Consider the following 20241-nt stretch of genomic DNA (forward strand, 5'->3'; position numbering starts at 1 on the left):
CTTGCAAGGCAAGCAGAGTTACTTAAGTACATAATTGGTTGTATGTTTAATGTATTTAGTTGGAAAAAATAAATTATAGCATGATTAAAAAAGGAATGTAACTATTTAAGCCAAAGCAAGTTTTTTTCCTATTCAAACACCTAAATAAATATCTTTAAAAAGTGAATCATTATCTGTTCAAAATCCAGGATAGTATTAATATTTTAATCCAAATTCTGACAAAGAAAAAAGGTCAACTTAAGTATAGTGACAATGTTGAACTTTACCTGAACCCTATGTTCCAAGGAAACAGGGATAATTAAGAAATCACCCTCATTATTTTTGTATCCAGAACAACAAACTTCAAAGGACCACCTTGCCCTTGAATATGACACATCTCTGTCCTTCCACATGACCTACATAAAATTCATGCTGACTCCCTTGCTTATCTATTATACAATACAATAGGCATTATTTCTCCTTTGAACAATATAAGTCCATTTCCCATGTGGTCACCTTTTTGTTCATTAAGGACCAGCTGAACCATCTATTGTGATTTAGCAGTAGGACAACTAGTTGAGAAGATTTCTAGGTGTTGAAATTAAAGCATTCCAAGTGGCATACACAGCAGTAACTCCAGACATATATCTCAGACAGCTCTCAGTTTTACACTTGGTAGTGTATACATGTGATGCTACTTTAATCACTCATCCCACCCTTTCCTTCCTCGACTGTGTCCACAAGTCTGTTCTCTATATCTGCGTCTCCATTCCTTCCCTGTAAATAGGTTCATCCATATCATTTTTCTAGATTCCATATATATGAGTTAAAGCACTATATTTATTTTTCTGATTTACTTCATGCTGTAAAATAGGTACTGCTGCTGCTTAATCACTTCAGTCATGTCCGATTGTCTGCAACCCTATGGACTGCAGCCCACCAGGCTCCTCCATCCATGGGATTTTCCAAGCAAGAGTACTGGAGTGGTTGCCACTGCCTTCTCTGAAAATAGGTGCTAGGTTCAGCTAACTCACTAGAACTGACTCAAATGCAATCTTTCTTTATGGTTGAGTAATACTGCATAATAACATAAAATAATACTTCTACAAACCCCAAATTTCCTTCCTTTTCTATGATAGGTATTTGAGATGCTCATTATTAATAAAGGTTCTGGCTATTGCAAAAGACTGAATAAAACTATTTTCTTAATTGTCTGGTGCACTTGTCTTTCACAATGCTACCGTAATTAAAGTGTGGTACTAAGAGAGTAGATCTTAGAAGCTCTCATCACAAGTGAAAAAATAACTATGGGGAATAAACAGTGTACTGAATAAAGACAACTAAAGGAAAAGAATAGAGAAAAAAATCCTCCCCAAAATAAATCCTCCCACATGTGGTGAAATTATTTTTGACAAGGGTATCAAGACCGTTCAATGGGGAAAGGCAGTCTTCAATAAATGGCACTAGGAAAATGATATCCACATAATCTGAGATTCTTTACAGAAAGTTCCAGCAAAGCAAATTTTAAAAGGCCTATATAGTCAAACAAAATTCTTGCTGTGCTTATGTAAATAATAAAAATTTAACAACCTTAAAATTTTCTAAACAAGAATCTAAAAAGGGGAGGACTCTACAGAGACATTTTACGTTTCAATGGAAAATTATTATACATACATATGGGTCATTGTAGCTCAGTTGGTAAGGAATCTGCCAGCAGTGCAGGAGACCCGAGTTTGATTCCTGGGTTGGGAAGATCCCCTGGAAAAGGAAATGGCAACCCACTCCAGTATCCTTGCCTGGAAAATATCACAGACAGAGGAGCCTGGTGGGCTGCAGTCCATGGGGTCGTAAAGAGTCAGGCACGACTGAGTGACTAACACTTACTTACTTACTTATGGGTCATCAGATTCTGGAATAAAATTCTTAATATGACTGACAAGGTCTTGCAGACAAAGCCCCAGACTGAGATTGGCAAATAAAATACAGGTTGCCTAGTTCAATTTGAATTTCATGTAAACAATGGTTAATTTTTTTTAATATAAGTATGTCCCTAATCTGTTGATCTGAAATTGGAATTTTATTGGGCATATATATATATATGTATATATATATATGTCATCCTTATCTTAGGATTATTTTCCACTCACATGTCAAATCTGAATTTCAGTCCATGGGGTACACAAATCCCATGTCTAGTACCTTGACCAGTGGCTGGATGACTAGAGACATTACCAGGTAATTAGCCTCTGTAGAAGGCAGTTATTTAGCTGAGCAGGTGGGCTTAAGAGCAGGCTCATCTCCCAGAACACTGGCAAATGCACACAGATATAGGGTAGTTGTTGCACCTTAGGCTCAAGAGTGAAAAAACAGATTAGAGGTATGCAAACAATTACAGTTTGATAAAATCTTAGGATGAACTTAATAAGAAGGGCTGTGGTTTCTTTTCCTAAAGTAGAGGTTTCTCCACTGGGGAGCCTACATGTGTGGAACAACCAATATCCACTGAGAGGGTCCTATCCTGAATATGTTTAGGGAAATAAAAGGTTTGGGGGTAACTGAGTGCTTTGGGAATAAAGGCATCCTAAGATAGAAGGAATCACATATGAAAAGGATAAAAGAAAGAGAAGCTGGCTATGGAGAAGAAAAAAAGAAAGAAGAGAGAGGGGGAAGAGGAAAAGGAGAGGCTCATTGGGAGAAGAGAAAGAGCAGGATCCTCTCTGGACTTTTTGGAATTTTAGGTGTCACAAACATTTTATGTACAAAAACTAAACACAGATATAAGCACCTAACTGGGACTATGCAATGGAAAGCAGACTATTCTAAAGGGTCCTTAGAAGAAATGAAGTTGATATTGAAACAAGAGGAACTGCTAAGAAGCTTTGTCATCTCTACTGCTGATATATTATATCTAAATATTATTCAGGTAATTTGGTGGTAGAAGTGTCCCAAATTTTAGACATTTCCAGGAATTTCAGTGGGAAATGGAGTTGATTAAAGACCTGTAGTCATATTCCACTAAATTAAAAGTCTAGAAATTTTGGAGACGTACGTACACATGATTCTCAACCAAGATTAAGAAATAGTCCCTCTTCCTCAAGACTAGTCTTTCTTCCTCAAGGTTAAGAAATAGTCCCTCTTCCTGCGCACTCACGCAGGTCAGATAAACTCAGATGTAATTATGTCACAGCAAGAAATACACAATAATAGAAACAGTGCAAAGTGTAAAACTGGTAGAGAAAAGGAAGTGATTAACTCTTGGTAAGATGAGATTTGGCTTCAAAGGATACAATATCAAGAGAAATCTGATGATGAACAAGAATTCACATGGTGGACAAATGTGGAAGCATGAATGACCAAATGACCAAACAGTCTGATTTATATTGCATTGGTTTCTTTCCCTTTTATCTGAGACCACAGTTTTTCCACTAGAAGGAGACCACAACATGTCTAAAAATGGGATGAATAAAAAACATGACTGGAATAGGGAGAAATATTACAACTGAACTAACTACCCAGGTAAGAAGAGCCAACAGGAAAACTGGATATGATCATCTGGCCAGCAAATAGGAAGAACAAATAAAAGATGCCCTTAAACACAGAAAACAGCTACAATTTCCATTTGTCCATTATCCTCTATATAGTTTAAATGAAGAATTGCATCTAATTGGAATTTAGGCATCTTTGAAAATTCTAGGCCCCATACAGAAAAAAAAAACAAAAAAAAAAACAAAACAAGAACAACCTAATGACTTGCTAATTCTGTTATTCCCAAATATTAATTACATGTCAGTTCAAATAACTTGATGCTATCTGTAGTGATTCATAGCAGCTTTGTGAAAGTATACAGGGTAGGAACTTGTACAACAGTATTAAGTACAAGCTTCCCAGGTGGTGCTGGTGGTAAAGAATCTGCCTGCCTATGCAGGAGTCACAAGAGACACAGGTTTGATCCCTGGGTTGGGGAGAGCTCCTGGAATAAGAAATGACACCCCACTCCAGTATTCTTGCCTGGAAAATTCCATAAGCAGAGGAGCCTGGCAGATTATAGCCATGGGGCCCCAAAGACTCAGACACGACTGAGCAACTGAGCACAGCACTCCAAGCCATATCTGGAATGGTTCCTGCTTCTGATAAAATATATATATCTATATCCTGGGAGAGACATGCATCAAGAAATAATGTCAAGATGAGGGGTTGAAGATGGCAGAGGAGTAAGACATGAAGATCATCTCCCCACAAATGAATCAAAAATACAGCTGCATGTGAAAAAGCTCCTACAGATCATCTATTGAATGCTGGCAGAAGACTTCAGGCTTCCAAAAAGACAAGCTAATCTCCACATAAAGCAGTAGGGAAATAGCACTGAGGGGAAAAAAAAGAGAAAGAGAGAGAGAGAAGAAACCAGACAGGTCCTGCATCTCAAAGAGGGAGCTGTGAAGGAGGAAAAGCTTCTGCATACTTGGAAACCCCCTTACAGGTGGGGAAGCGGGGAGCTTTGGGGAATGACACAGTAGATACTTGGAAGGCAAAATGGAGAATTCACCACAGTGATCACTGTTGACCATCACCTCCCAGCCAAGAAGGGGTTTGCACACCCACTGTGGTAAATGCAGTCTGCTGTGAAGGCTCAGGAACCAGGGGTCAAACCCCAGGGAGAGGACCAGAGTTGAATTCTGTGAAGATACTCTGAGGGGCTTAGTACAACACAGCCAAGGGAGTCTAGGGAAAATGCCAGGCCCACCAAAGAGACAAGATCATTGTTGCAGGGACCCTCTAACTCCATGCACTCACAGATGGCAGGTACCCACCTTCGAAAGTGCCATAGGTGGGATGAGCTGGCTGTGGTCTATGACCTCAGAGGTGGATATATGGACCTGCTGCTGCCAACGCTGGCATGAGTGCCAGAGGTAGGGGAAAAGACAGGGCTGTGACTCCAAGGCTGGGCATGATTGTTGCTGCACTGACTGCCAAGCTGTGAGCAGGCACATTTCACTACCCACAACATCTTGGGAGACTATGTAGCTTGGCTCATCCAAGGGACCTATGACCAGAACCAGTACCTCTGAGAGAGTGCACAACCCACCTCAGACTAGCAATTTCTGGCAGGTCTATACTGCTGCAGGCACTCCCTAAACTGTCATACCACTTCTCCCCAGCCTGACTGAGAAAGTGAACCCTGATAAGCCACAGCTTTTGCCACCTCTTGTATGGGCAAGGAACAGATTCGGGGGTGGGGGTGGGAGGCGTGGCCTACAAGCAAAGGTGGGGCCAAAACAAAAGCAGAGTACCAGGGGCTGTGTGACCAAAGAGGAGGAAGGGAATTCATTCCTGCAGCAGCAGGTGCAGCAGATTAAATTCCCACAATTACCTTGAGACTGTGGACTTCAGAGGCAACTGTGGACCTTGAAAGAAAGAACAACCTGGAATAAGGCCAGATCTGAGTAGGAGTTGACCCCACATTGTCCACAGACCTTCCTAGAAATACAAGGGGACTTTCTGAGTAGGCAGGGCTTCCCTGATAGCTCAGTTGGTAAAGAATCCACCTGCAATGCAAGAGACCCCAGGTCGATTTCTGGGTTGGGAAGATCTGCTAGAGAAGGGATGGGCTACCCACTCAAGTATTCTTGGGCTTCCCCTGTGGCTGAGCTGGTAAAGAATCTTCCTGCAATGTGGGAGACCTGCATTTGATCCCTGGGTTGGAAATATCCCCTGGAGAAGGGAAAGGCTACCCACTCCACTATTTAGGCCTGGAGAATTCCATGGACTCTATAGTCCATGTCGTCACAAAAAGTCAGAGATGACTGAGTGACTTTCACTTTCACTGAGTAGGCAGATGACTCATATTGAACAACTAACAAAGTAGGAACACAACCATACCCATTAGCAGACAGGCTACCCAAAGTCATACCAAGCTCACAGACACCCAATAATGCATCACTGGGCATGACACTGACATCAGAAAGACAAGATCCAGCTGCACCCATCAAAACATAGGTACCAGTCCCCCTCACCAGGAAAACTTCACAAGGCACTGCAAAAACCACAGCACTGGAGGCAGAAACCATTAACTATGATGTGGGAGCTTGTGTAAAGGAGACATCAAACAAAGTAAATGAAACAAAATGAAAAGACATAAAACATGCAGCTGAGGAAGGAGAATGGTAAAAACCCACCAGACCAAACAAATGAAGAAGAAATAGGCAGTCTGCCTGAAAAAGTATTCAGTGTAATGACAGTAAACTGTGGAAATGAAATGAAGGCACAGATAAATCAAATGGGGCCATGGATTGAGAAGACACAAGAAATATTTAACAAGGACCTAGAAGAAATAGACGACAATCAACAACATAACTGAAATTTAAAAAAATATGCAAGGAGGAAGGAATAGTGGAATAACTGAGGCAGAAGAACAGATAAGTGAGATGCAAGATACAATGATGGAAATAACTGAAGCAGAGCAGAATAAAGAAAAAAATTACTAAAACAATTGAGGAGACTTTCAGAGACCTCTAGGACAACATTAAGCACACCAACATTCGAATCATAGGGGTCACAATGATAGTGGAAACATTAACACCCTAAATGGACAGATCATCCAGACAGAAAATTAACAAGGAAATACAAGACTTAAAAGACACATTGAATGAGATAGACCTAATTGATGACTACAGGATATTCAAACCAAAAACAGCAGAATACACTTTTTTCTCAAGTGTACCTGTAACATTCACCAGGATAGATCACATCATGGGTCGCAAATCAAGCCTTGGTAAATTTAACAAAATTCAAATTTGTATCAAGAATTTTTTGATATAATGCTATAACATTACATATTAATTACAGAAAAATAATTGTAGGAGAAAGGCCTACTAAAAGGCCTGGCAAAAGAATTAAACAATCTTGCTGGGAGGACAGGACTCCAGTATGTGACTCCCAAAGGAATCCAAGAAGGAACAAAAAAACATCTTGAAAGCAGGATGTATGCCTGGGGGCACTGCTGCTGCTGCTGCTGCTAAGTCGCTTCAGTCATGCCAACTCTGTGCGACCCCACAGATGGCAGCCCACCAGGCTCCCCTGTCCCTGGAATTCTCCAGGCAAGAATACTGGAGTGGGTTGCCATTTCCTTTTCTAATGCATGAAAGTGAAAGTGAAGTCACTCAGTGATGTCCAACTCTTAGTGACCCCATGGACTACAGCCTATCAGGCTCCTCCGTCCATGGGATTTTCCAGGCAAGAGTACTGGAGTGGGGTGCCATTTCCTTCTCCAATGCCTGGGGATGAAAAGCCATCAACAGACTGTTCCTATCTTTGGCACCTGGGAGGTAAATAAAGATTAACTGGGTCTTTGTCCATGAGGCAGAAAAACAGGGATACAAAAGTGTTAAACGTTAACAGCACAGGATTATCACTGAAGGACACCTGGCCTGTTATGCTCATGTCCAACTCTTTGCGACCCCATGGACTGTAGCCTGTCAGGCTCCTCCATCCATGGGATTTTCCAGGCAAGAGTGCTAGAGAGGATTGCCATTTTCTTCTCCAGGGAATCTTCCTGACCCAGGAATTGAACCCAGATCTCCTGCATTGCAGGCAGACACTTTACCGTCTGAGCCACCAGGGAAACCCAAACACGTACAAGCAAGTCTCAAAAAGTATAATAAAGCAGACTTGAGATAGTTTGGGCACCTTCACCTCGTGGTGGTTTTGGTCCCCTTATTCCTGCTGTAACTTTCTTGACTGTTTCTCATTCTTTTGCTGTGCTGCACTTTCAGGAACCTGTGCCGTTGAGCTGGACTCAACAAATAACCATAAAAACACAAACACATAGAGGCTAAACAATATGACTTTAAATAGCCAAGAGGTCACTGAAGAAAATCAGAGGAAATTTTTTAAAATACCTAGAAACAAATGACAATGGAAACATGACAACTAGTAAAAGCAGTGTTAAAAGATAAGTTTAGAGCAAACAAGCCAGATCAGAACACAAGAAAAACTTCAAATTAACAACCTAAACTTATACCTAAAGCAATGGGAAAAAGAAAAAAAAATCCCACTTAGTAGAAAGAAAGAAATAATAAAGATCAGAGCAGGAATAAATGAAAGAGACATTAAGGAATCAACCAAAAAGATCAATAAAACTAAAAACTGGTTCTTTGAGAAGATAAAAAAAAAAAAGAAAAGCCATTAACTAGACACATCAGGAAAAAAGAAGATGACTCTAATCATTAAAATTTAAAATTTAAAAGGAGAAGTTACAACAGACAGGCAGAAATACAAAGGGTTATAACAGACTGCATGCAATGAGCAACTACATGCAATAAAATGGAGAACTTGGATAAAATGTACATTTTCTTAGAAAAGTATAACCTTCCAAGACTGAACCAGGAAAAATTAGAAAATATGAACAGACCAATCATAAGTACTGAAATTGAAACTGTGGTAAAAATTCTTTCCAGCAAACAAAAGCCAGATGGCCTCACATGCAAATTCTATCAAATGTTTAGAGAAAAGCTAACATCTATCTTGCTTATAATCTTCCAAAAAATTTCAGAGGGAGGAAATCCCCCAAATTCATTCTGCGAGGCCACTATCACCCTGATACCAAAAGTAGACAAATATATCAGAAAAAAAAGAAAATTACAAGCCAGTATCATTGATGAACATAGGTGTAAAAATCCTCAAAAAGTTCTAGCAAACAGAATCCAACAATATATTAAAAGAAGTGGGATTTATCTCAGGGATGAAAAGATTCTTCACTATATGCAAATCAATCAATGTGATATGCCATATTAAAAAATTGAAAGAAAAAAAAACTATGCTTCTCTCAATAAATGCACAGGAAGCAATCAACAAAATTCAACACACATTGATGATAAAAAAAAATCTCCAGAAATATGTCATAGAAGGAGCCTACTTCAACACAATAAAAGCCATATATGACCAACCCACAGCAAATATTATTCTCAATGGTGAAAAACTGAAAGCATTTCCTCTAAGATCAGGAACAAGACAACGGTACCCACTCTGGTCGCTATTACTAAACATAGTTTTAGAAGTCCTAGACACAGTAATCAGAGAAGAACTATAAATAAAAGGAATCCAGATTAGAAAAGAAGTAAAACTCTACTGTTTGCAGATGACATGATACTATAGATAGAAAACTCTATAACTGCCATCAAAAATCCCTAGACTTTTTCAATGAATTTAGTAAAGTTGCAGGATATAAAATTAATACACAAAAATCCCTTGCATTCCTATACACTAACAATGAAAACTCAGAAACAGAAATTAAGGAAACAGTCCCATTCACTATCGTAACAAAATGAATAAAATACATATGACTAAACCTCCCTTAAGAGACAAAGGACCTGTATGCAGAAAACTAAAAGACACTAACAAAAGAAATCAATGATGACTCAAACAGATAGATATACCATATTCTTGAACTGGAAAAATCAACATTGTGAAAATGATGATACTAATCAAGTGAATCTACAGATTCAATGCAATTACTATCAAATAAACAATAGTATTTTTCACAGAACTACAAAAAAATCTATAATTTGTATGGAAACAAAAAAGATCCCAAATAGCCAAAGCAATCTTGAGAAAGAAAATTAGAGCTGGAAGAATCAATTTCCCTGACTTAGGACTATACTACAAAGTTACAGTCATCACAACAGAATGGTATTGACCCAAAAACAGCAATAGAGACGAATGGAACAAGATAGAGCAGCCATGCACCTATGGGCACCTTATTTTTGACAAAGGAGGCAAGAATATACAATGGAGAAAAGACAGTCTCTTCAACAAGTTTCAGTGGGAATACTGGACAGTTACATGTGAAAGAATGAAATTAGAACACTACCTAACACCATACATGAAAAAAAAAAACTCAAAATGGATTAAAGACTGAAATGTAAGGCCAGATGCTATAATGCTCTCTGTGAAAAACATACGCAGTATACTCTTTGACATAAATGACAGCAAGATTCCTTCTGACTCACCTCCAGGATTAATGGAGATAAAAACAAAAATTAAAAAAATGGGATCTAGTGAAACTTAAAAGTTTTTGACAAGCAAAGGAATCTATAAATGAGATGGAAAGACAACCATCAGAATAGGAAACAATAATTACAAATGAAGTAACTAACAACTGGTTAGTTTCCAAAATATATAAGAAGCACATACAGCTCAATATCATAAAAACAAACAATCCTAACAAAATATGGGCAGAAGACATAAACAGACATTTCTCTGAAGAGGACATACAGATGGCAAATAAATATATGAAAAGATCCTCAACATTGCTCATTACTAGAGAAAGGCAAAAGAAAACTACAATGAGGTATCACTTCACACCAATCTGAGTGGCCATCATCAAAAAATTCACAAACGATAAATGCTGGAGAGGATGTGGAGAAAAGGGAACTCTTCAGCACTGTTGGTGGGAAGGTAAATTGATGCAGCCATTATGGATAACAGTAAGGAGATTCCTTAATAAACTAGCAACAAATCTATCATATGACCCCAGCAATCCTACTACTGGGCATATACCCTGAGAAAATCACAATTCAAAAAGACATATGTATGCCAATGCTCATTGCCGCAATAGCTACAATAGCCAGGTTATGAAAGCAACCTAGATGCCCGTGGACAGATGAATGGATAATGAAAATGTGGCAGATAATGGAATATTACTCAGCCATAATAAGGAACAAATTTGAGTCAGCTGCAGTGAGGTGGATGAACCTAGAGCCTCTTATACGGAGTGAAGTCAGAAAGAGAAAAACAAATATCTATTAACACATATACAGTCTAGAAGAAGGGCACTGATGAACCATTCTCTAACGGACTTGTGGACAAAGCAGGGGAAGTTGAGGTTGGAAGATGTGAGAAAGCAGCATTGACATATACACACGATCATGTGTAAAATAGATAGTGGGAGGTTACTATGTAACACAGGGAGTGCAGCCAGGTGTTCTTTGATGACCTAGAGTGGTGCTGTGGGGGAAGAGGGAGGCTCAACAGGAGGGGAGACTGAACTGAACTGATATTACTATTTCACACTGTTGTATGGCAGAAACCAGCACAACACTGTAAAGCGATTTTTCACCAATTAAAACTCATTATTGAAAAAACTAAGATTATGTTATGCAGTCCCATCAGTTCAGTTCAGTCGCTCAGTCGTGTCCGACTCTTTGCGACTCCATGAATCGCAACACGCCAGGCCTCCCTGTCTATCCCAACTCCCAGAGTTCACTCAGACTCACATCCATCGAGTCAGTGATGCCACCCAGCCATCTCATCCTCTGTCGTCCCCTTCTCCTCCTGCTCCCAATCCCTCCCAGTATCAGAGTCTTTTCCAATGAGTCAACTTTTCGCATGAGGTAGCCAAAGTAATGGACTTCCAGCTTTAGCATCATTCTTTCCAAAGAAATCCCAGGGCTGAGCTCCTTCAGAATGGATTGGTTGGATCTCCTTGCAGTCCAAGGGACTCTCAAGAGTCTTCTCCAACACCACAGTTCAAAAGCATCAATTATTCAGAGCTCAGCTTTCTTTGTTGTCCAACTCTCACATCCATACATGACTACTAGAAAAACCATAGCCTTGGCTAGACGGACCTTTATTGGCAAAGTAATGTCTCTGCTTTTCAATATGCTATCTAGGTTGGTCATAACTTTCCTAGCCAGGTTCAATTTCATCAAAGACTTCAGTTAATATATCCAGTTTCTTCACTCTCTATGCCTCATCCCCTCTATCTACTCACATCATTGTCAAATGCTTAGTCTCTGAAGCACATCATGATTTTAGAGCTTCATTGAAGGAACAGTTACTGAGTGAACACAGTGGACTAGGTATGTGGCATTATCAAGAGCATAATTTTGATTATCAAGATTATAATGATAACAGTAGGCATTATCACTGATAAGATGCCTATGACTTAGTAAAAAGGTGAACAAGCAGAACTCTTAGTTGAGGTACAAGCTATCTCAGAGGAAAGCAGATTAGTTTCTCTGTGACCAAGTTAGCTTCTGATGGATCTACTGCAAGTGTAGACTATTCCTCACAGTTTATTGGATCTATTCATGTAGGGTATCATGCAACAATCTAGGGTAGGGGAGAAATGTGATTAGTCAACCAACAAACTGATTGAAAAATAATTATTAATTGTGGATATATCCCTTTTGATTGCTATATTTTATTTGCCAAAAAGACATATTTTCAGGTAAAGGAAGTATGAAAGGCTCTAGTAAAGAACAGAAGAACGCCTACAGTTAAATATTATAGATGTCATAGAAGGTAGTCTATAGTATACAGATTTAGGGGTTAAAAATAGCTAGAAAAGAGCATGAGACATAAGAAAAGAATTAAGGACAAGATATACTGGTAAAAGAAAATGAATGCTTTTCTTCCTAGATAAATTATGGTGAGCCTACATGAAGCCAAGGCAGCCAATTCATAGTGGTGTGGGAAAAGATCAGGATAGGTCAAAAGAAGCAGGGAAATTGAGTATCCCAATGAGAATCTCCAGAAGACATAATAAGAGAGAAGCTTTGAAAGGAAGTCTCCTTACATAAGTATAGATTATGTGCTAGCTGAGTCTTCTCCATAGAATGTAAGTCACACAAAGATAGGATATACAAGTAGGGTGTTCAGTGTTTAAACTATAGCCCTGACTGTAATGCTTGGCCCTTTGTAGGTACTCAAATGTTAGCTAAAATCAATGAATAAATGAATTAGGATCATCACCAGATCTAGAATTACTTAGATAATGGGCCAGGGATCAAGGTTTACCAGTTTTATGCATACATAAGTAAATTAACACTATTTTACATTTATAAATATTTATATTCATAACTTCTTTGTCTATTTTTTAGATATTCCTATTTGGAGGTTGATGTACACACATGCACTATACCAACTGAATTGTATTGTCATGTGTGATTTGAATGAACCATTTTGGTCCTATTGACCCCTATAACTGAATCAGTGGGATGAGTAGTATGACATTTTGTTTTAGCTTATTATATATCAGGTAGAAGAATGTAGTGATACTGGAAATAGAATTCTAAATAACTTATGAGAGTAAATAATTTTTCAGAGACTAAATATCCTGGGCCATGTTGTCAATTGTTTTATATATGAAGTGTCCTTTAGCTTATAAAATGCAATGTTAATTGGCCAGGAAAACAAAACTTAACATTTTTAAAAGTCAACAGTGTAAAGTGATAAACAAAGACATATACTGAGGCATCAGTGATGTAATCTGCAATGCAAAATCTACATTACTGTTATTACTGGATACTATAGCACCCTCAAGTGCTAACAGATTGAGATGTCAGGTCTGTAAGGTTGTGGAAGTTAAGCTATGTACCACAGAAAAGACCAAAAATCTATGCTTTATCCAAACTGCATCTTTCCACACTCAACTTGTTCTATGAAACTTTATGAGAACTGAGCTTAGCAGACAGTTCATCACCATTCAAAAAAAGGAAGAAGAGCAGGTTTTCAGGAAGACATAAAAAATGAATTTAGTTTTGGGCATGTAAATCATATGTACCTGTATCTATGTACAGAGATCTTGTGCAAAAATTCCAGTACTGATTTCCTCAGCCTTTGGGGATTATTGCTTCAGCCATGATCAGTTTTATCCATTTACCAGAGTGTGTTACACAGATATGATCATTTTAATGCATAGCTGTTGTTATTTAGTTACTAAGTCATGTCTGACTCTTTTGCAACCCCGTGGACTATAGCCTGCCCGGATCCTCTTTCCACAGGATTTCCTATGCAAGAATATTGAAGTGGGTTGTTATTTCCTTCTCTAGGAGATCTTTCTGATCCAGGGATAGAACCCTCATCTCCTGCTTTGGCAGGTGGATTCTTTACCACTGAGCCACCAGGGAAGCCCAATGTGTGCCATGACCTAAATATGTTTGAAAAGCACAGGTCCAGTGTGAAACTGGATCCATTAGTTTAGAACTCACGATATGATGTCTGGATTAGTGATTTTGGTGGGTTGACAGCACAGAGGTGCTAGTAAAAACCAAAGAGATTTGAAGTAACTAGAACCAGACTTTCTCTCCTGTGGTAACAATTAGAATCTGGGACAAAATATATGAAATAGCTGTTTGTAGTACTTGAACAATACACAGTATAGAACCCTAAAATGGGGGGGGCAAGATAAGCCTTATCATTACCAGTTTGCTACCTGAAAACATTTTTTGAATGGTAGCATGGGGAGTGAGAGCTCAAGCTGAGCATGGACGTCTTGCTCAGTTGAAGAGACAAAGATCAGAGGTCAGAAAGGCTGAGTAAACTAGAAGTTCAGTACCAGAGAAGAGGGATCTATGTAGAAAAAGAACTGAAAAACCCTTAGCTATGGGTCCACTTGTGTCTGTCACTGAATACAAAAAAACCATGAGTGCCTAAGATGAAAATCCATGAGGCCAAAGAAATACCAAGAAGCTTTATTCTGGAGAATACCCAGAACTCACACAGAGCTGGCAACTGTTTAAGTTCCAAACACTAAAAATGAAGAGGCAAAAGAAATTAGACCTTAGATGTAAGGCTAAACTAACCAGGAAAGAATACTTTATATCTGTCCTAGTAAGATTAAAAATAATCCTCAAATGAAGCAAGCTGATACACAAATAACTGACTGCAAAACAAAATTCAACACACTAAAAAAGAAATCACCAAAACTGCAACACTCAAGTCACGATGTACAGCATGTAACAAAACTTACCAGACTTATGTAAAAAAAAAAAAGAAAAATATGATCCATAGCTAGGATAAAAATCTAATCATTAGGAAAACATGTAGAAGAAGTGAATGGGGGGCAAAGATAGAAGGCTGGGAAATACGCAGACAAGATTTACAAAATAAGAAGAAAAAGGACCTGACAAAAGTCACTTGAAAGGAATAATGCATGTACACCCGTGGTGGATTCATGTCAATGTATGGCAAAACCAATACAGTATTGTAAAGTAAAATAAAGTAAAAATAAAAATTAAAAAAAAAAGAGACTGTTGAATCATAAACGTCATTTAGAGAGAAATTCAAAAGGAGGGAGTGGTCAATAAAGATATCAACTAAGACAGAAACTGAAAAGAGTTCACTGAATTTCATAAGAATATACCTTCTATGCCTGGCCAGAGTAGTTCCAATGGAGAGGTTGGGGTAGGATCCAGATTTGAGAAGGAGAGATGCTAATCATTATTTCAAGGAAAGGTGTCTCGACTCAGCATAGGCAAGTAAGTGTACACTTTATATTTAAAAATATGTTCTACAACCTTAATCAATGTCTCCTTTCTCTTATAGCCATATTTCTTTCTAATATACAAACAACTCTCCAAAAGAATTATGAAATTAAAAGTGTTACCAAAAAAGGCATTCAGCAGCTTCTGAACCTGAATATTGCTGCCCACGGTACGGTACAATCCCTCTGTCTTGATTCCTAGAGAAAGAAAACCAGGTCAGTTTTATTAATATAGCTAGAACTTTCATCTCCCTCAAGGTAGAGAAAGTGGATACTTACACAATGGATTCAGTTCAAACAAGAAATGATCTCCCTACTGTCTCCAATCTCTCCAGCCCTCCTCTACAATAGGGAAACAGTCCTGAAACATCTCTGCAAATTATTCTTTCCATATTTTCATTTGGATTGTACAAAGCCCTCAATAACATGACTAGAAAAGAACACATTCTATTGTAAATAGGAAAAAAAAATGCTTATGTGAGTAGCAGAGGATAACAGAGAACAGTGTTGTCATTTTGGAAAGAAGCTTGGGTTTAGTTGAAAAAGGAGGAGATATCAACCTTCAAGTTGTCCCTGGGCAGAGATATGAAGTAAGAGAGAGCTACAGTATGGCAGGTGTGAAGCAAATAAACATTTTGTGTACTGAGAAAGATTGAAGTAACATTTGGGAGGGAAAAAAAGAAGAAAAGAGCCCTGGCGTACACAATACTATTGCCTATATTCAAAATATTCTCAGAAATAACAAAGTATCATTAATCTGGAAAAATATTAATGCCACATTTGCTTGATTTTAACTTTGTCCCCAACAATTTTTAAATCAATATGTATTGTGGCAGAAACTGAACTCTTATTTATTTAGGGTGGAACTATCACTGCTTCAAAAGTACCAGATAGTATTTAAAAATATTTTATATGCCATTTGAATTTCTTTATAAGTAAAAGCAGGAAACCACAAATTATTCACATTTGGTTCTAAGTGTTGCTTCTTGACCAGCATACAGTTTTCTCAGGAGAAAGGTAAGGTGGTATGGTATTCCCATCTTTTTAAGAATTTTCCACAGTTTGTTGGGATCCACACAGTCAAAGGCTTTAGCATAGTCAATGAAATAGAAGTACATGTGTTTTTGGAACTCCTTTGCTTTTTCCATAATCCTAAGAATGTTGGCAATTTGATTTCTGGTTCCTCTGCCTCTTTGAAACCCACCTTGTACATCCAGAAGCTCAGTTCACATACTGCTAAAGCATAGCTCAAAGGATTTTGACTATAACCTTACTTGCATGTGAAATGAACATGATTGTACAGTAGTTTGAACATTCTTTGGCATTTCCCTTCATTGGGATTGGAATAAAAACTGACCTTTTCCAGTCCTGTGCCATAGCTGAATTTTCCAAATTTGCTGACATATTGAGTGTAACACTTTAACAGCATCATATTTTAGTATTTTAAATATCTCAGCTGGCATTCTGTCCCCTCCACTAGCTTTGTTCATAGTAATGCTTCCTAAGTCGCACTTGACTTCAAACTCCAGGATGTCTAGTTCTACATGAGTAACCACACACCATCATGGTTATCTGGGTCATTAAGACCTTTCTTGTATAGTTCTTCTGTGTATTCTTGCCACCTCTTCTTAATATCTTCTACTTCTGTTACGTCCTTAATGTTTCTGTCCTCTATTGTGCCCATCTTTGCATGAAATTTTCCCATAATATCTTCAATTTTCTTGACGAGATCTCTAGCCTTTCCCATTGTATTGTTCTCCTCTATGTTTTTGCATTGTTGGTTTAAGTAGGACTTCTTTTCTCTCTTTGCCATTCTCTGGAACTCCACATTCTGTTTGGTATGTCTTTCCCTTTCTCCCCTGTCTTTGCTTTTCTTCATTCCTCAGCTATTTGTAATGCTTCCTCAGACAACCACATGGCCTCCTTGTATTTCTTTTTCTTTGAAATAGCTTTGGTCACTGCCTCCTATACAGTGTTACAAACCTCCACACATAGTTCCTTAGATATTCTGTCTCCCAAATCTAATTCCTTGAATCCATTCATCACAGCTGTATAATCATTAGGGAATTGATTTAGGCCATACCTAATGGCCTAGTAATGCTCAAAATTCTCCAAGCCAGGCTACAGCAATATGTGAACCATGAACTTCCAGATGTTCAAGCTGGTTTTAGAAAAGGCAGAGGAACCACAGATCAAATTGTCAACATCCACTGGATCATCAAAAAAGGAAGATAGTTTCAGAAAAACATCTATTTCTGCTTTATTGACTATGCCAAAGCCTTTGACTGTGTGGATCACAACAAACTGTGGAAAATTCAGAAAGAGATGAGAATACCAGACCACCTAACCTGCCTCTTGAGAAACCTATATGCAGGTCAGGAAGCAACAGTTAGAACTGGACATGGAACAACAGGCTGGTTCCAAATAGGAAAAGGAGTACGTCAAGGCTGTATATTGTCACCCTGCTTATTTAACTTCTATGCAGAGTACATCATGAGAAATGCTGGGCTGGAAGAAACACAAGCTGGAATCAAGATTGCCAGGAGAAATATCAATAACCTCAGATATGCAGATGACACCACCCTTCTGGCAGAAAGGGAAGAGGAATTAAAAAGCCTCCTGATGAAAGCGAAAGAGGAGAGTGAACAGGTTGGCTTAAAGTTCAACATTTAGAAAACGAAGATCATGGCATCTGGTCCCATCACTTCATGGCAAATAGATGGGGAAACAGTGGAAACAGTGTCAGACTTCATTTTTTGGGTCTCCAAAATCACTGCAGATGGTGACTGCAGCCATGAAATTAAAAGACGCTTACTCCTTGGAAGGAAAGTTATGACCAACCTAGATAGCATATTGAAAAGCAGAGACATTACTTTGCCAATAAAGGTCCGTCTAGTCAAGGCTATGGTTTTTCCAGTAGTCATGTATGGATGTGAGAGTTGGACTGTGAAGAAAGCTGAGCGCCGAAGAATTGATGCCTTTGAACTGTGGTGTTGGAGAAGACTCTTGAGAGTCCCTTGGATTGCAAGGAGATTCAACCAATCCATTCTAAAGGAGATCAGTCCTGGGTGTTCTTTGGAAGGAATGATGCTAAAGCTGAAACTCTAGTACTTTGGCCACCTCATGAGAAGAGTTGACTCATTGGAAAAGACTCTGATACTGGGAGGGATTGGGGACAGGAGGAGAACGGGACGACAGAGGATGAGATGGCTGGATGGCATCACTGACTCGATGGATATGAGTTTGAGTGAACTCTGGGACCTGTTGATGGACAGGAGGCCTGGTGTGCTGCAATTCATGGGGTCACAAAGAGTTGGACACGACTGAGTGACTGAACTGAACTGAACTGAATGGCCTAGTGGTTTTCCCTACTTTCTTTAAGTTAAACCTGAATTTTGTAATAAGGAGCTCATGATCTGAGCCACAGTCAGCTCCAGGTTTTGTTGTTGCTGACTGTACAGAGCTTCTCCATCTTTGGCTGCAAAGAACACAATCAATCTGTGTTTGGTATTGACCATCTGGTGATGTCCATGTGTAGAATTGTCTCTTGGGTTGTTGAAAAGGGTGTTTGCCATGACCAGAATATTCTCTTGTCAAAACTCTGTTAGCCTTTGCCCTGCTTCATTTTTCACTCCAAGGCCAAACTTGCCAGTTATTCCAGGTATCTCTTGATTTCCTACTTTTGCATTCCAATCCCCTATGATGGAAAGGACATTTTTTGGTGTTAGATTTAGAAGGTCTTGTAGGTTTTCATAGAACTGTTCAACTTCAGCTTCTCTAGCACTAGTGGTTGTGGTATAGACATATTACTGTGGAGTTGAATGGTTTGCCTTGAAAATGAACTGTTTGTGCCTCTTTTGCAGTTGCACCCAAATACTGCATTTTGGATTCCTTTGTTGACTATGAGTTCTACTCCATTTCTTCTAAGGGGTTCTTTCCCACAGTAGTAGATATTATATATATACATACATACACACACACACACACACACACACACATAATGGTTATCTGAATTAAATTCACCCATTCTTGTCCATTTTAGCTCAATGATTCCTAAGATTTTGACGTTCATGCTCTCCATCTCCTGCTTGACCATGTCCAGTTTGCCTTGATTCATGGACCTAACATTCCAGGTTCCTATACAATATTGTTCTTTACAACATTGTACTTTACTTTCACTACCATCTATAACTGAGCATCATTTCCACTTTGGCCTGGCTGCTTCATTCTTTCTATAGACATTAGTAATTGCCCTCAGAACTTCCGCAGTAGCATATTGGACACCTTTTAACCTGGGGGACTCATCTTCCAGTTCCGTATCTTTTTGTCTTTTCATACTGTCCATGGGGTTCTCCAGGCAAGAATAGTGACATGGTTTGCCATTTCCTCCTCCATTGGATCACTGGAGGTTTTTGCTTTGTCAGAACTCTTCACTGTGACCCATCTGTCTTGGATGGCCCTGCATGGTATGACTCATAGCTTTATTGAGTTATGCAAGCCTCTTTGCCATGACAAGGCTGTGATCCTAATATTGCACATCAACTACACATCAATAAAAATTAAAAATATTTTTTAAATCATTAAAAAAAGAATAATCAGATTCAAACAATGCCAAGGCTATGGCTCATATCTTACCTTTGGTCTCAATTATATTGATGCACTTCCTAACAAACTTGAACCCCACTTCATTCAGTTCCACTGTTTCAAGCAAAAGAAAGCAGAGTTAGATCCTGCTGTAATAAGCCTCACCTAACAAACCTTCAGGGATCTGGTTAAGAGACTACAATGAGAGAATTAGGGGTTTAGTCTCTCTCCTTCAATCACCTTTAAATGGAAAGACTCTTCATTTGGGTGAGAGAAGGGGTTAGATTTTTTACTCTTATAACACAAAATGTTTTTACTTGACCCTTTTTGTATATCTGCTTGAGGCATGAGCTACATCAAATGTGAAAAATTAAGCTGGAAATGCACATAATTTCTATTGTGTGTCTAGAAAAAGA

General features: G+C 38.7%; 1 protein-coding gene across 6 annotated transcripts in view; it reads right to left on the reverse strand.

The window, feature by feature from the left end:
- The window catches only part of OPHN1 (oligophrenin 1), a 585383-nt gene that overhangs the window by 249535 nt on the left and 315607 nt on the right, over positions 1-20241 (reverse strand). For all 6 annotated transcript variants that reach the window (XM_070290276.1, XM_070290278.1, XM_070290274.1 and 3 more), the window contains exons 14-15: positions 19877-19939; positions 15365-15439 (exon numbers count right to left, since the gene is read on the reverse strand). In XM_070290276.1, coding sequence (XP_070146377.1) covers positions 15365-15439; positions 19877-19939 — 138 coding nt within the window. The remainder of the gene's footprint in view (positions 1-15364; positions 15440-19876; positions 19940-20241) is intronic.

Source organism: Ovis canadensis, chromosome X, assembly GCF_042477335.2.
Source record: "Ovis canadensis isolate MfBH-ARS-UI-01 breed Bighorn chromosome X, ARS-UI_OviCan_v2, whole genome shotgun sequence".
Classification (NCBI taxonomy): domain Eukaryota; kingdom Metazoa; phylum Chordata; class Mammalia; order Artiodactyla; family Bovidae; genus Ovis; species Ovis canadensis.